This window comes from Megascapheus bottae, chromosome 30 (genome assembly GCF_031878675.1).
Source record: "Megascapheus bottae isolate mThoBot1 chromosome 30, mThoBot2.hap1, whole genome shotgun sequence".
Taxonomy (NCBI): Eukaryota; Metazoa; Chordata; class Mammalia; order Rodentia; family Geomyidae; genus Megascapheus; species Megascapheus bottae.
Window position 1 is genome coordinate 13227857 of NC_143538.1, and position 16131 is coordinate 13243987.

At 52.8% G+C, this 16131-nt stretch overlaps 1 protein-coding gene across 2 annotated transcripts in view; it reads right to left on the reverse strand.

Annotated features, from left to right (window-relative positions):
- Window positions 1–11595: 11595 nt before the first annotated feature.
- Blm (BLM RecQ like helicase) overlaps window positions 11596–16131 on the reverse strand; it is a 40509-nt gene continuing 35973 nt past the window's right edge. The window contains exons 22-24 of one of the 2 annotated variants that reach the window (XM_090321606.1): window positions 15376–15577; window positions 12005–12225; window positions 11596–11907 (exon numbers count right to left, since the gene is read on the reverse strand). In XM_090321606.1, the coding sequence (XP_090177732.1) occupies window positions 12048–12225; window positions 15376–15577 (380 nt within the window). In that variant the 3' untranslated portion in view covers window positions 11596–11907; window positions 12005–12047. The remainder of the gene's footprint in view (window positions 11908–12004; window positions 12226–15375; window positions 15578–16131) is intronic. The other variant, XM_090321605.1, reaches the window with a different exon arrangement.

Consider the following 16131-nt stretch of genomic DNA (forward strand, 5'->3'; position numbering starts at 1 on the left):
AAAAAATAGAAGAAAAAAAAAAAGATAAGAAACAGCTGAGACCAGGAGAGGTGGCTCACGCCTGTAATCCTAGCTACTCAGGAGGCTGAGATCTGAGGATGGGTTCAAAGCCAGCCCAGGCAATAAAGTCCATAAGTCTCTTATCTCCAATCATCCATCAGAAAACTGGAAGTGGCCCTGTGGCTCAAGAGGTAGGGTAGTAGCCTTGAGCTAAAGAACTCAGGGAAGGCACCCAGGCCCAGAGTTTAAGTCCCATGACAAAAAGAAAAAACAACAACCACAAACCACACTGAGTAACTGGAATCTCTCTGCACATCACCTTTATAACAATTAAAAAAGATCTGCACACACACACACACACACACACACACACACACACACACACATAATATGCACACTCTGGGGAAAAGATAGGGAGGAGAGATACCCAGAGATGGAGGCGCTGTGGCCTGGGAAAGGCTTGAGGCCACGTTTCATGTTTGTTTGGCGATGTTGGGGGGAGAACTGGGCCCTTGCACCTGCCCTGAGATAAGTCTCCAGCCCCAACCAGCCTGAGGCTGGCACGGAGGGGGCGGAGCTGGGCCAGTGTACACAGGTGACCTGCAGGCTGGAGAGAACTGTCCTCTGGGAATGGGGAGCTCCATTCCCCTTCCTCACCTTGGTCAGAGCTAGTGGGCTCTGTCCCTTGCGGCAGTGGCAGAGTCAGGGGAGGATCTGCGATCTAGGCCTACGCCCACAGCGGTGGCCCACGCCCTGCCCCCTGCCGGGAACCCGGCCAGATGACAGAGGTGGTGACTTAGCATCAGTGACGTGGCCACATCCTCCCGGCTGTGTCTGCTGCTGAGTCAGGGTCTTCTGGGGACAGCCAAGGGCGGCCACACGGCCACCTTCCTGGCCTTCCCAGCCTTCCCGCCCAGCTGTGGCTATGAGGGCGGGAGCTCCCACTCTGTCTTCCGAATGCCCTGGCCTCCCTCCTCTGCCCTCCGCTCCCCTCCCCACCGCTGCTCCAGGCTGACACTGGGAGGGTTCTGCGATTTCACCATGGGTGACTGGGGGCTCTGGGGAGAATGTGAGTAAAAAAACAACAGCAACAAGCCCTGTGTGGTGCCGTGGTTCACGCCTGTAATCCAGCTACTGAGGAGCTCCACGGCTACTGGGCACTAAAGACCATGAGACTTTTATCTCCCATTAACCACAAGAAAATGGGAAGTGGGGCTGCGGCTTCAGGGGTAGGGTGATAGCCCAGAGCTGAAGAGCCCAGGGACAGACTCCAGGGCCAACAAACAAACAAATAAATAAATAAAGCAGCAACAAAAAACAAAAAGCCCCAAACCAAAAACCATCAGCATCTTTGTTGGATTCTAAAACTTCCCACTCCTGGGCTCAGAAGTGATCCTTGCAGTGTCAGTACAGCCTGGGCTCAGCCAACCTCCCTCCCTCCCAGCACTGGGTCCCGGGCACCGGGCACCATCTCGCTGGCGCAGGGACCACCTCTTGGAGCTCTTTGGGGCCTTTATGTGGAACTGAAGGTTTGGATGCAAACGTCACCAGGCCCTTCCCTCTTCTCCTCTGCAGATAATGCTTTTTGTCCCTAAGATTTGAACTTTTCAGTGCCGGAGATGAGCTGGGACCTCGTGCGCGGCAGGCAGGAGCTGTCTGAGCTCCATCCTCAGCCTTGTGCTGAACAGAGTCTTGACTTTTCTCTCTGGCCAGCTGATCCTCCAGATTCAATCTCCTGAGTTAGCTGGGGCTGACAGCGCCAGCCCCCAGAGCCTGCCTCCAGTTGTAATTTTAAAATTTACTTATGTTTAGAAAAGAAAGACCTCCTTTCTCTAAGGTCATAAGATTTTTTCAGGGTGTTCAAGTTTTGCTGTTCACATAGAAGCCCTGAATGCACCTGGAGTTGGGTGTATGGTGTCACTGAGGAGCTAATTTTACCTTTCCCATCTGGCCCATAACTTGTCCCACACAGTAAGGAGCCTGTCCTCCTGTCAGGCAGAGTCTCCTGTTCGCAGTGCATCTCAACCCCTTCCCTGCCCATTGCTTCCTTTTACAGTGGGATGCTAAATCTGTTCCTTGTCTTTCTTCCCCTCCTCCCTTCCTCCTCTTCCTTCTTTTTATTTACTTATTGTCAGTCCTGGGACTTGAACTCAGGGCCTGAGTGCTCTAGCTCAGAGAGCACTCTAGCTCGTTGAGCTACAGCCTCATTCTCAGTGGTTAATTGGAGATAAGAGTCTTATGGACTTTCTTGACTGGGCTGGCTTCTACCAACAATCCTCAGAGCTCAGGCTCCTGAGCAGCTGGGGTAGCAGGAGAGAGCCATGCTGGTGCCTGGCCTTTCTTTGTTTTTTGTTTGTTTGTTTGTTTTGGGTTTTTTTTTTTTTTTGGTGGGTCATGGGGTTTGAACTCAGCCTGGGCAAGTTCAAGGCTCAAGATCTTCAGCTCAAGGCTACTGCCCTACCCTTGAGCCAAGCCCCACTTCCCATTTTCTAGAGGTTAATTGGAAATAAGAGTCTCAGGTCCTTTTGTGCCTGGGCTGGCTTTGAGTCTTGATCCTCAGATATCAACCTCTTGAGTAGCTAGGACTACAGGCGTGAGCCACTGTGCCATGCCTGTGCCATGCCGGCTCTTTGTTTCTTAAGTTCTCACATCCCATCGCCCCCCATAAGACTTCGGCCAGAAATGATAAGCAGAGGAGAAGACGGGTGCTTTGTTTTTAGGGGTCTAGGTCAAGGGTCGGGAGTCAGTCAGCAGTGGTCTCGGCACCAAGGTGGCCTTGGACTGAGGCCGAGAAGCAGTGGGAGGATCTGATGTGGTATCAAGTCAACGTGGATCAAGGAAGGCTCCTTGGATGTGATCTAGCTGGGAGGATGGCAGTGCCACCCCTGCCGGGGACACTTGGAAACTGCCCGATCCTGATCCGGAATAAACAAATGGATGAGGGTAGCCCTAAGCCTGAGTAGCGTGGCCAGGCTCATGCATCTGGCCGGTCTTTGAGTCAGGGGTGCTCCCCGAGTCTGGTACACAGCCTCCAGATTCTTTGTCACTCTTTGGATTGGCGATCAAGCTGGCCTTCCCTCACATTGGCAAGCACTGGACCACTGCGCCATTCTCCAGTTCTCTCCCCACTGGACTTGACAGAATTGGTGTTGGAACTTGGGCCTGATGCTTGTCAGGAAGGTGCTCTGCACAAAGGCTGCAGAGGGGTCACCCCACATCCGCCTTCCCCCAGGCTCCTGGTCTCAAGCTGGGGCCTCAAGGAGGGCAGAGCCAGGCCCCTAGGGCTACTGCAGGCACGGCTGTCACCTGCCTGCCTCAGGCAAACAAGGCCTGGGCAGCCTCCAGGTCCTTTGGGGGCTAGGCGGTTCACCAGTAATAGTTAGGCACCCTTGGGCTTCCTGGGCCCAAAGTAGGAGACAGGGAGCTTGGAGACCCTGCTTCTGCTGGGGCTCTGGCCTGGCAGTTAGGACGCAGCCCAAAGTAGGAGACAGGGTGCTTAGAGCCCCTGCGTCCTGGTCCTCAGCTGTTTTGAACACCTTTAGTTCATAAATCATGGAAATTGCATCCGAGCATGGCTGAGTCATTTCTCTGAGAAAGCCTTCAGCCAGGAACTGGGACTTGGGCCCAGTGGTAGAGTGCTTGCCTAGTAGGCATGGAGGCCCGCGTTCAATTCCTCAGTACCGCATACACAGAGAAAGCCCAGGAACAGGACTCAGGACCTGAGTTCAAGCCCCAGGACTGGGGCTTTTTTGAAACTGCAATCTTGCCTTTTGAGAAATACCATCATGCCCAGAAAGCTGATCAACTTATTGACTGTCTAAACGCTATTTCTGAGGAGTCTTTATTAAGAGAGAGCTGGAAGCTTACACAATCTTCATGGGGTCCTGCCTTAACCTCCTTCCAGCAGCTGGGACTGTAGGCGTGCACTGCCATACCTGCACCGCACACTGTCTGGGAGGCAGGCAGGGCGTCTTGCAGGAGGACTAAGTGGCTAGGTGGAGGACTTGGGCTGATGGAAGGAGTAGGAAAATCTCTATGGATGAAAAAAATGCATTTCCTGGCTCTGAGGGAAGGATGGCTAGGAGGCACTGCTTCCCTGGCAGGCCGCTTTGCAGCGCTGAATCCGGTGAAGAATGCCCTCTGGCCTGCAGACCTGCAGATTTCCAAACTGCCCTGCGGACCCGCCGCCCCTCCCAGCTTCCTCCGTTTGTACATTCTGTTCCAGTCCTGATGAATGCATGTGTCATTCAGATTCTACTTAAACTGCGGTACCACCTGCATGCTTCACTAAAATTGACTTAGAGAACAGAAGAAAATTGTCACCATATGTTCTTAAAAAAATCTACATGTGGCAGTCATGATTTTGCCTCTTTCTGAAGTGCCTTTTAAAAGGCCCAAAATCCTAGCTATGTAGGAGGCTGAGACCTGAGGATCACAGTTCAAAGCCAGCCTGGGCAGTAAAGTCTGTGAGACTTATCTCCAATTAACCTCCAAAAGGCCAGAAGTGGGGCTGTGGCTCAAGTGGTACAGTGCTAGCCTTGAACTAGAAAAGTTCAACCTGGTACTCATGGCTTATGTCTGTAGATCTAAGGATTATAGGCAGGAAATCTGTAAGATTCTTATCTCAGATTAACTTCCAGAAAACAGGAAGTGAAGATGTTGCTCAAAGTGGTAGCTGAAAAGCTTAACTACAGTGCCAAGGCCTGAGTTCTAGCCCCTCAACCAACCACAACAACAATAAACACAAAAAAGTTCACGCCTGGTACAAACAAACAAACCCAAAGCACAAAGTAACTAATTGGCTTACCTTCCGCCTACCTCTGGGAGGTAGTGACATTTTGAGCCCTGGGCCTCCAGCACGCTAAGCGCGTGGTCCATTCTGTGCTCCATCCCCAGCTCTGTGGTTTCTTCCAGTATGGGAGGGTGAAGGTGAAGTCTTCCTCTGTGGACTCAGGCAGACCAGAGTTAGCTTTTTTTTTGTGGGTTATGGGACTTGGACTCTGGGCCTGGCCGCTGTCCCTGCGCTCTTCAACTCAAGGCTAGCACCTTATCCCTTGAGCCACAGAGCCACTTCTGGTTTTCTAGTGGTTAACTGGAGATAAGATTCCCACAGACTTTAGTGTCTGGGCTGGCTTTGAACTGTGATCCTCAGATCTCAGCCTCCTGAGTCGCTAGGATTACGAGTTAGCCTTCAGGAGAAGCAGGACTTGAGTGCCATTGACAAGTGACTATTTTTTCTTGGCTCTGACCTGCTGGCACCTGGTGCAGGGCTCTGTTGAGAGCTGAGCCTCCCGTCGTCCTTTCACACTGAGGAGGGGCCAGTACAGGGGCTGTTAGACACCTGGACACATTCTTGAAATGACTGGTGCGGGGCTCCGGCCTGTTATCTTGCTGCTTAGGATGCAGAGGAGAGGTACCAGATCTTTACCTCAACCCTCAAGCTAGGCCCAGGGTCATATCTATATCCCCTCGACTCCAGGGGCAGTACACAAAGGGCTGTGGTCCACGAGGATCCAGGCAGAAACCAGACCCTAGCTAAAAAAAGGAAAAAGCAAAACTAAGAAAGAGGCTCTGTTGGGTGATTGCTAGTGAGGAGTTGGGATAACAAGAAGAGTGAATAAAGATGACTCTGTTTACATACATGCAAACAGAACGGGGACACTTGTTGAAATTGTTTTAGGAAGTGGCATGGCTGCTCAAGTGGTAGCATGCTAGAATTGAGCAGAAGCTGGGGACAGTGCCTCGCCTTGAGTTCAGGCCTATGACACACACATAAAATAAGTCTTGCTGGGCGCTGATGGGGTTTACCTGTAATCCTAGCCGCTCAGGAGGCTGAGTCTGGGCACGAAAGTCCTTGAACTCAAGGTGTGGGCACTGTCCCTAAGCCTCTCTGTGCTCAAGAGAGCACAGAGCTCTACCACTTGAGCCACAGGGATACTTTTGGCTTTTTCTATGTATGTGGTACTGAGGAATCAAACCCACGGCTTCACTCATGCTAGGCAGGCCACATTCCCAGCCCCTCCATGAGACTCTTATCTACAATTAACCACCAAAAAAACTAGAAATGGAGCTGTGGCTCAAAGTGATAGAGTGCTAGCCTTGAGCATAAAAGCTCAGGTTCAAATCTGAGTTCAAACCCCGGTGACCAGCTCTCTCCGATCTCTTTCTCCCCTGCCCACCACACCCCTCTAGGTTCCCTGAGCATCAGCAAGCAAGCTAAAGTGATGCCCGCCCACAGCACGCTGGTTACTTAGGGGCAGATGGGGCGGCAGGGGCTGTGGGAGGCCAGGCGGGGCTGTGGCCCTGTGTCCTCACCTGGCTTCAAGCTCCCCTGCCTCAGTGGTGGGGTTGGGCACAGGGTGAGGGATGATCTCTGAGGCTGGGGGCCCCAGCTAAGCTAGGATAGTCTGGGCCCACCCCTGAGCAGGCGCTCTCTTGCAGGATCCCTGGAATCTCTGCTGCAGCAGGACATGGGTGGTTCCTGGTGTTTCACTAAGACAAGCAGCACTGTGGGGCCGGCCTTGGGGCCTCTGGGTGTGCCTAAAAGAAATGGAGAGCAGCTCCAGTAAACAGCCAGAGGTAGAGCCAGTGGGTCCCCAGAGCTGATGCCCAGGGACTGACCAGTGGGCAGGAGTGGGCTTTCTCACCTTGGGCAGGGGGTAGAGCGGGGCTCTGGCCCTGGCCACCAAGTGGTGAAGCTGCTGTTGATAGACTGTGATGCAAATCTGCTGAAGAGGAGAAAGGGGCGGGTGGTCTGCCCGCCAGGCAGGGGTGCCCAGGGCCCCGCTGAACGCACCTCTCACTGGGACTGGACAGGGTCATGTACTGCGTCCCCCCCAGTCCCATCCTCCCATTGTCTGGTCTTCCTAACTCCCAGCCCTAAGAAAGCAGTGTCCCCATCATCCTCATGATGCCCTTGGGGACAGAAAGTGGAAGGGAAGCACCACGCAACCAGCCAGGGCCTAAGGCCAGTTCCTTCCAGCACACATACTACACAGCATGCCTAGGTTCATGCGTGTGTGTGTGTGTGTGATATTTTGGAGATGCATGCTGTCCATGTTACCCACGATGGCCTCAGACTCCTAGACTCCAGTGACTCTCCCTTTTCAGCCTCACCACCTGGAGGTGACTCAGACAGGGAAATCTTATCTTTATCTCTGGCCCAGGGGTCCTCACAGTCTTCCTGAAGGACTTATTATTTACACTGAAGTGTGAGTGGCAGTCCTGGGGAATCGTCCCGGGAGGGGTGTGTGAGGGCGGTGACCACACAGCTCATAGAAGGCACCTGAATCCTGCCCACCATCATTTCCTAGGGCAGCGTTCTCCTGTTTTGTTCTATGCTGGGTTCCCAGCACCCAGAACTTTCTGGTCTGAGTGGGTCCCTACTGCAGCTTACTTTCCAGGGTAGCACTTGATGAGTGGCTCGTTTCCTCAGAAAAGTCTGCAGAGAGGGGCCAGGCCCTGGGCCTGGGGCTCTGGGATTGGATAATCAGCACTGGAAAAAAAAAAGGGGGGGAAGATTATTCCAAACCTGTTCAGTTCTATTTTAACTTAAAAGGATTTAATTTTACTTGAGTTTAAAAGAACGAAAAGGAAGAAAAATCACTGAATCTTGGACAAATCCTTTCACAAGATGTAACAGATTTCTCTAAGATTAAAAAAAGAAAAAGAGCCGGGCGCAGTGGGTCACGCCTGTAATCCTAGCTACTGAGGAGGCTGAGATCTGAGGATCAAGGTTCAAAGCCAGCCTCAGCACAAAAGAACCTGAGACTCTTATCTCCAATTAATCTCTAGAAAATAGGAAGTGGGGCTTGGCTCAAGGGTAGGGCAGTAGCATTTTGCTGAAGAGCTAAGGGACAGCGTCCAGGCTAAGTTCAAGCCCCATGACCCACAAAAAGAAAAAAAAAAAAAAAGAAAGAAAGAAAAGAAAGAAAGAAAGAAAAGAAAGGAAAAAAAGAAAGTCAGATACCAGTGGCACTACTCAGTAGGCTGAGATCTGAGGATCACAGTTCAAAGCCAGCCTGGGGAAGAAAAGGTCTCTTGACCAAAACCCCAAAGTGGCGTTGTGGCTCAAAGTGGAGAGCGCTAGCCTTGAGTAGAAGAGCTCAGAGACAGGGTCCAGGCCCAGAGTTCAAGTCCCATGACCAATAAAAACAAGCAAAAAAAGACTGTGGTCAGGAGCCAGCTGGGGCAGACAAATCCACGAGACTCATTCCCAATTGGTCAGCAAAAAGTCAGAAATGGAGGTATGGCTCAAATGGTGAGTGCCAGATAGGAGCCCCAGCACCAAATTAAAGCTTTCTGTCCCTCTCTCTCCCGCTACCCCCGCCCCACGTGGTTTGGACAGGATTCTGGGTGCAACTCTTCTCTGCCAGCTTTCTTCATGACTTGATCGCCTTCTCTGGCTCCTGTCCTCCTGACTATCCTGTGACTGCCTTCCCTCCTCTGGTGGCCTGGGGAGTCAGGAGGGCTGGAGGTTTTCTGGGTGCTCCTGTGTAGAGATGGGCTGGCAGAGCCCCCTGTCCCTGGGGCCCCTGGCTGGGGCACCTGACGCACTGTTTCCCTAGGCTGCTTTGCCGCTATCGCCATCTGCAGTGCTGCCAGGCAGAGGCAGGTCTCCTCCCCTCCTTTCTATGCTGTCACTCATTTCTCAGGTGGGGTGTGTGTGTGTGGGGTCCCTTCCCCAATCTGCCCTCTCCCACCCAAGCTCCCCACAAATGCAATGGGCTTGGGGGTCTGTAGGCCTGAGTCCGAGACCCTGACATCCACCAGGCCTGCTCCCCTTGGTCACAGGAGAGGAGCACAGTCACAGTCTGTGGTGGAACCAGAGAGGGGAAGTGGCTTGCCCAGGTCACACAGGAGGTCAGTGGCAGGCAGGGTTGGCCTCCCAACCCAAGGCCTGGACATGGGTGGCCACCTCTGAGTGCAGGAAGGTGTTTCTGTGCCCATTCCTGGGTCCCTCAGCTGTGCTCCTCCCCCAGAAACTGGGGTGATGACCTTGGTCCCTGCACTGCCGAGGAGGGTGACGTGTCCTGTCCACCCTGGACTGGCTCTCAGGTGGACACCCGGGGTCTGTGTGCCCATCCTCACTCCACGGCAGTCCCCTGGCCGGGGCTGTGGGGCGAGCTGCACGCGCCCATCTGTCCGGCCATGAGGTGTGGCCACTCCTCTGGTTTGACAATGGCGCAATGGGGCTCAAGGGCTCTGGAGGAGCGGGGTGCTGGGGTCCAGTGGGGCTCTGGCCACGAGTCTGTCCTCCATCCTTCTGGTGTTTTCCTGCCTACTAGAGGCTCTTCAGACCCTTCCTGAGCATGGCAAGCGGGCCTGGTTAGGGTTACTCTTACCACCTCCACCAAACCCCAGGCCAAAGGCCTATGTCGGCTTCCCCTTGCCAGGGGGTCTTCCCCAGAGGAGCCCGGACGCCCCAGTCCTCCTCCCCAGCCAGGCCTGAGGGCCTGTGGCATGGCAGGCTGTGCGGGACCCATGGGGGCAGCCAGGCCTAGGAAGGACGCTAACATTCTGAGCAGCCGTCAGCCCTGAGGCGACCTGACACCCTCCCAGGTCACCGAGTCTGTGGGCCATGGACACGTGGCTGTGACTGGAGGACACTCCAGGGACCTGGCCATCCTCCCTGGCTTCCTGCCCGGTCTTCCCGGTGGCCACCAGCACAGAACCACAGGGGATCACACCCACCCACCACCGGCTTTGGGGAAGAGTGCACACTCTGGAAGCTGGAGCGGGCCGGGGCACCCATCCTCCGGCTGCTGTTTTGAGCTCTATCTTGAGGCCCCACAGGGCTGCAGCAGCTGCAGACAGGCTGGGAAGCCTGGGGCAGGAGGGAGGTTCAGTTGCAGCCTCTGCCCCTGGGGATCCATGCCTGGAGCAGCTCCCCTAACCCCTGACCCAGGGAGCTGCTAGGTTGAGCGAAGGGTGCACCAGGTCTCTGGAACCTCGAAAGAGGGGGCAGTCCCGGGGGGCTCCAGCAGCTCCCGCTGCCTCGGGAGGAAGGGGAACAGCAACAGAGAAGCCAGTGCCCTGGGCCGTTTCCCCCGCTTCCTCTGCTGCAGAAGAGCTGCGGCTCAGCTGTGCTGACTGTGGCCTCGCCAGCTGCTCCCCAGAGCCTGCTGCCATTTCCAGCAGGGCAGGTTGGCACAGGTGCACCCCGAGGCTTTGGAAAAATGGGGCTGAGGCGGTTGGATTGTCCAGGGAAGAGGCAGCACAGGCCTGGATTGCAGAGCACTTCCTGTCCTAACTGGATCACCGGAGAACACAGAGGAGCTGTTAATTACCACGCAGGACGAGGCGCAAACTGGGGCTCTTCAGGGCCGAGACGCCATAGCCTACTTCTCACCACTTCCTGGCTGTGTGGGCTTGGAGAAGTTACATAACCTTTCTGAATTCTGCTTTGTGCATAAAGATACAGTGAGGTGCTGGCCCTCAGGGGCAGATGACCCACTCCACCCACGGCTTCTTTTTAGAGCTGGGTGGGGACCCAGCGTGGCCTCCCATGCTGGCAGGCCAGGGACATGCAGGCCTCCGGCTCTTGTACGGAGGTGCAGAGAGCGGCGGCCAGGCCTTGTCCTTGAGTCCACAGAGGACTGTGGGCACTGCCAGCATTGCTGAGAAGCTAAGCTTCATCTCTAGGGCCCAGTGTGGAGGTGTCACTGCTGCCACACCACATGCGAAACCAGATGCCCTCACTGGATTGGATGCTGGGTGACCTGGCCTCAGGCTTAGCTCCTGGCTCTCCACTCTTCCTCTTCCCCCGAGTGAGGACTTGCCAGCAGGGATTCTCACACCTGCCTGCCGGCACTCAGCAAACTCACCTAGCCAGCCCTCCATTAAGCATGCAGCTGAGGGCCCAGGGGGCAATGGGGACAGGAAGTGGACAGCTCCTCCAGGTAGGTTGGGGCCAGTATTAGTCCTGCGCCCCCAGTTCTCCCTGCTCCATGAGGCCAAGGGCTGGACAGAAGGAAAACCAAGAGGTGTATTAAGATTAATATTCTCTTGTCAATGCAATGTTCTATTTCTTTTTTTTTTTTTGCCAGTCCTGGGCTTGAGCTCAGGACCTGAGCGCTGTCCTTGCACTTTCTCAAGGCTAGAGCTCTACTACCTGAGCCTCAGCACCACTTCCGGCTTTTTTCTATGTATGTGGTATCAAGGAATCAAACCCGAGTCTTCGTGCATGCTAGGCAAGCACTCTACCACTAGGCCAAACTCCTGCCTGGAATGTTCTATTTCTATCCAGTGCTTACTTAGGGGGGGTTGGGGAGCCAGGAATGTGGCCTAGTGTTAAGACTGCTTGCCTAGCATGCATGCAGAAGCCATGGGTTCAATTTTCCGGTACCACATATGCAGAAAAGGCAAGAAGTAATGTGGCTCAAGTGGCAGAGCACTAGCCTTAAGCAAAAAGTATACAAGGAGAGTGTCCAGGTCCTGAGTTCAAGTCCCGGGACTGGCAAAAAAAAATGTATCTATGCAAGTTGCCATAGCTGGGTTTAATCCTGGATTTGAGTGACCCTCTTGCTCTGGATGTGTACACATGGCCCAGCTCCAATGTTACAATCTTGCAGGCCAAAGAACAGCATCTCATGGTTGTAATTTGCACTTTTAATTGGTGACTTTAAGCATTTTCTTATATTTATGGGCCATTTACACTTCCGAGAGCAGCTTATTCTCATCCTTTCTTCGGATGTCCTCGGGGCTGACATTTTCTTGGTGGTTTGTGGGTGCTCTTTGCCTATTACCGATACGGACCCTGTCACTTGACTGTCAATGTGGCTGGCCTTGGCTCACCCAGGGAGCCCCGTCATTGCCGTGCTCCGCGGGCCTGGCTCTGTGTTCAGCCCGCAGTTTCTCTAGGATGGACGGCGTGGCCACCACACAGGCCGCAGCAGCAAAACCTATCTAAAAGAAAGCCTTTATTGTAAAAAACAGGACTGCCACCCCAAGTGTTTATTTACATATTAACTGATGAGAGTAAAAATTGTCATGCTATGACTACCGGCTCTCTGGGCACAGATGGTCCCGTGCAGGGGCGGGGGCTGTCAGGAGAGGGCGTAGGAGGGCTTGAGGAACGGTCTGCTAACGGGCTTGGGTGGAGCCATGATCCCCAGTTTCCCACTGGCTCCCAACACTGCTCGGGAGCCGCGCATGGTAGAACTGGATCCGGCGGCACTGGAAGCTTTACTTCTGGAAGAGGTCTTCCTGTGTGCAGTGGACACCCTAAAACGTAACAGGGAAAAGAAAATGAAGGTGGTAAATCAGAATTGGGGGGGGGGGGCACAGAGCCGCCCCTGTGTCTTCCTTGGTATCAGGTGTGCGAGTCCTGTCTGGAAGCCCTGGGGGAAGGCAAGACCTCTGCTACTCTGGGGTAAGTGGCTGCACACCACACAACTGTTGTAGAATGCTAGAAGAGTTGTCCTTCTAGAAGGCTAAGAACTGGACCCTTGCTCCACCGCTGTCCCTCCTGGGGTAACAGCTGAGGTGCACATACCCAATCTATTCTGACCAAATAGGGAAAAGAAAAGCACCCTCTTCTGGGCCTTGAGTGCCCTGGCACACACACCAGGAAGGGGTGCGCTGGCCCAGGCAGCTCGCAGGGTCAGGGAGGTAGGGTGGTGCTGGATGTCCAGGGCAGTGGAGGGGCAGGCTGAGCCAGGGAAGGCCCCAGAGGGGGCTCCTGGGAGGCCACCGTGCATCACCCACTGGTCTGGCATGTGTCTGGACCCCACTGCCAGCAGCAGCACGCTTGCCAGCTCTCCCCTCCGCCTCGCCACTGCAGCCTTACCTGAGGAGAGGCCTGGGCAGGGCCTCCCAGAGCCTGTCCTGCACCCCTCCTCTCCTGCTGACCCAGGTCAGCACCCCCTTCAGAACACAACAACTGGCAGTGATGACAGCAAGGCCGCCCGCCTCGGAGCCCGCCAGGAATTACAGCACACGACTGGGTCCAGGGAGCCAGGGTCCTCGGCAAGGGAATGCTAAAGGGTGGTTTTTCAAACCCAAAAAACCTTTGCTGGAGGGCAGATCTGCTAGAGCAGCAGAGGAGCAGCGCTCCCCATGCTGGCTTCCTGCTGAGAAATTAGGCTTGCTCGGAGTGAAAAACCTGCTGTTGATGTTGATTTACAGAGTCCCACCCTCCATTTTCCTCCCACTCAGAGCCTGGAACACAATTGGCTCATTGTGCATTATCCTGGAGCGGCAAGAAAGGACAAGGTGGAGAGCCCAGGGCCCTGGCACAGAGCCCCGCACATTCTTTCACTGGCAGGGACTCACCAGGTGAGGCTGGACACCTCTCGGCCTGCAGGGGAAAGCAGGAGGATGGGGCTATTACTGAGAGGATGATGCAAGGCTGAAAAGTTACCAAGTCACCTGGTTTGAGCCAGCAGGGACTAGAGAATCCCCCCTCAAAACCAGGCTAATTACAACCTACATGCCAACTGCCACTGGCTTTTGGACAATATATACGAGTCTCACTACTTCTTATTAAATTAGGCTCTAGGTGTTACAGCAAAATGCTTCATTCTTAAAAACAATGCTGTGAAAATTAAATAAAGGAGCCAATGGCAATAAATGTTTTCTTCTAGCAAGTACAACTGACATGAGAAACCAAGCACAGACTTTGTCTGCGACAGAAACCAGGCCAGCCCAGTGCTTCCCTCAGTGCCCCAGGGTTGGACCAGAAGCCGTTTGAGGTCTCAGCTCTGGGCGAGCAGGGGAGGAAGCAAGCATTCCCCAAGGAGGAAGAGTGAATGAAGGAAATGAGAAAAATGTCCTCACTGGAGAATATATGCTGGTCACTTGCGCACTAAAAGCCACAAAATTAAACTAACCTTATGAATGCCTTTAACTTCTGTACTCTGACAGAAGGATTAGCACATAGGAGATGTTTGTGTACAGATTTAACAAGAAATGACAATCTGGTAACGCTTGCCTTCCTTTCTTTCCCCCCATTCAGTCTTTAAAAAAAAAAATTACCCGAGGGGGAGGGGAGAAGAGGTAGAAAAACTGCAAAAGCAAACACAACAGCTTGCAAAACTCACTGCAAACTTGTTTCCCTATTTCTAGGCAACTCTGTTACAATCTGAAGTTATTTTGGGGCTATAATCTACACAAGGATGGCAGCCTGACTACTTGCCAGTCCTTACCATTAAGGCAGAGGGCAGAGGCTGCCCTGGCAGAAGTCAGGAAACAATAGAATTACCAGAAGTAGCTGCCAAGATCTGGCCTGTTACCCCTGCTCTCTTTTGTGCCCAGCTGGAGTGGGAAGACAAGTCATGAGGCCTGGCCTGAGTGTAGAGCAAATAGCAGAGTACCTGTAAGGCCCGAGTTTAAACCCAACCCCATCTGGGCCTCTGCTTCCCTGGGGTCTTTCCTCAGCTTTCCTGCCAAGGCTGGGGCCAAGTTTCCGAGAAGGCAGGGGAACCCACATTCTGCAGGTAGCAAAGTATCTTGAAGTAGTTTTCCAAATCCATGGCGAGGGGGGGGGGAGCAAAAGGTTAAGTTCAAAATTGGAGAAGTTTTGACAAACCAGAATATTTTACTCATATTCAATTTAGGCATAAGTTGTTTATCGGTTCCCCTTCTCTGCAGGCAATGTCTAAAAGCATGGACATAGCATGCCCATCACAATTCTTTTTGTTGGTTGTGGGGCTTGGACTCTGGGCCTGGGTGCTGTCCCTGAGTCTTATGGACTTTAATACCCAGGCTAGCTTTGAACCGCCATCCTCTCAGATCTCACCCTCCTGAGTAGCTAGAATGACAGGTGTGAGCCACCATGCCAGGCTACAAATTTTAACTTACAATTTAGGCACCAGCTGGGTACCAGTGAGTCTTAGCTGCAATTCTACCTGATATTCAGGAGGCTGAGATCCGAGGGCCAGGGTTGGAAGCTAGGCTAGACAGGAAGCCCTGGGAGATTCTTAAATTAACCACCAAAATGCTGGAAATAGAGCTGTGGCTCAACTGGTAGAATTCTAGCCCTGGGCAAAAGCTCAGGGATGTACTTAGGCCCTGAGTGCAAGCCTCAGGATGGGCATATACAAACAAAAATAAAGGGGCCGGGAGTTTGACCTAGTGGTAGAGTGCTTGCCTAGCATGCACGAAGGCCCGGGTTCAATTCCTCGGTACCACATACATAGAAGAAAAAAGCTGGAAGTGGTGCTGAGGCTCAAGTGGTAGAGCTCTAGCCTTGAGAAAAGTCCAAGGACAGTGCTCAGGCCCTGTCCCATGCCAGTCAGTCCCATGACTGGCAAAAAAAAAAAAATTAAAAAAAAAAATGGCTTTTAATAAATGCTTCAAAGCAAGGCAGAGCAGTATCTACTATCATCCTTTTCTCCTTTGTACCCCATGTTGCAATGACCCTGGAGAACATACCCTCTGGTCTTAAAACCACCGTAGCTACTTCTTCTCTTCTTGGGCCTTTGGGAGGCTGACGTCTTCTTCCTCTTCCTTTCATTTCTGGTTTGGTTTGCAAAGTAGTGAGAAGATACAGGCGCCTGGGGGTTACACTCCTCCTCCTCCTCCTCCTCCTCTGGGGTGCTCCTTCCTGAGCCTCTGCTAAGAGCGCTGTCCTCGACTACAGTGGAGAATGCAGATGGTCACAGAAGAAGCATGCTGGGCCAGGGGTTTGCAGACTCAGGGATTAGAAGGGGCCTAACATTTCTTTTTTATTTCAGAGTCCGAATGTGCTTAACAGCAATTTATGATGATGAGAACCACAATTATTAAAAAAAATATTTATATATGTGATATACTTTAACTCATGAAGAGAAAGAGTTAGCATATGAGAGAAGAGTGTGTGCATGGCCTGTGGCCTGAATGGCTCTGAAATGTACCAGTGATCTGAAATGTAAAAAATGCTGAATCAGTACTAGGCAAGTTTAGCTGTCATTTTAACCAAGAATAAAGGAAACAAACTATGTTCTCTCATTTTTGGACAATAGTTTCTTAGTAAAGGGGCATGAGGGAGAGGGAAACAGGGACCAAAACATGAGAAAGGGTATGGTATCAATGTTTGTGAAGTAATGCACCTTCTATCCGGTGAATATAATGTAACCCTTCCATTAATTACAATAAAAATTATATGAAAAGGGGGGGCATCAAAATATTTCTAACCCATTTTATTCTCCA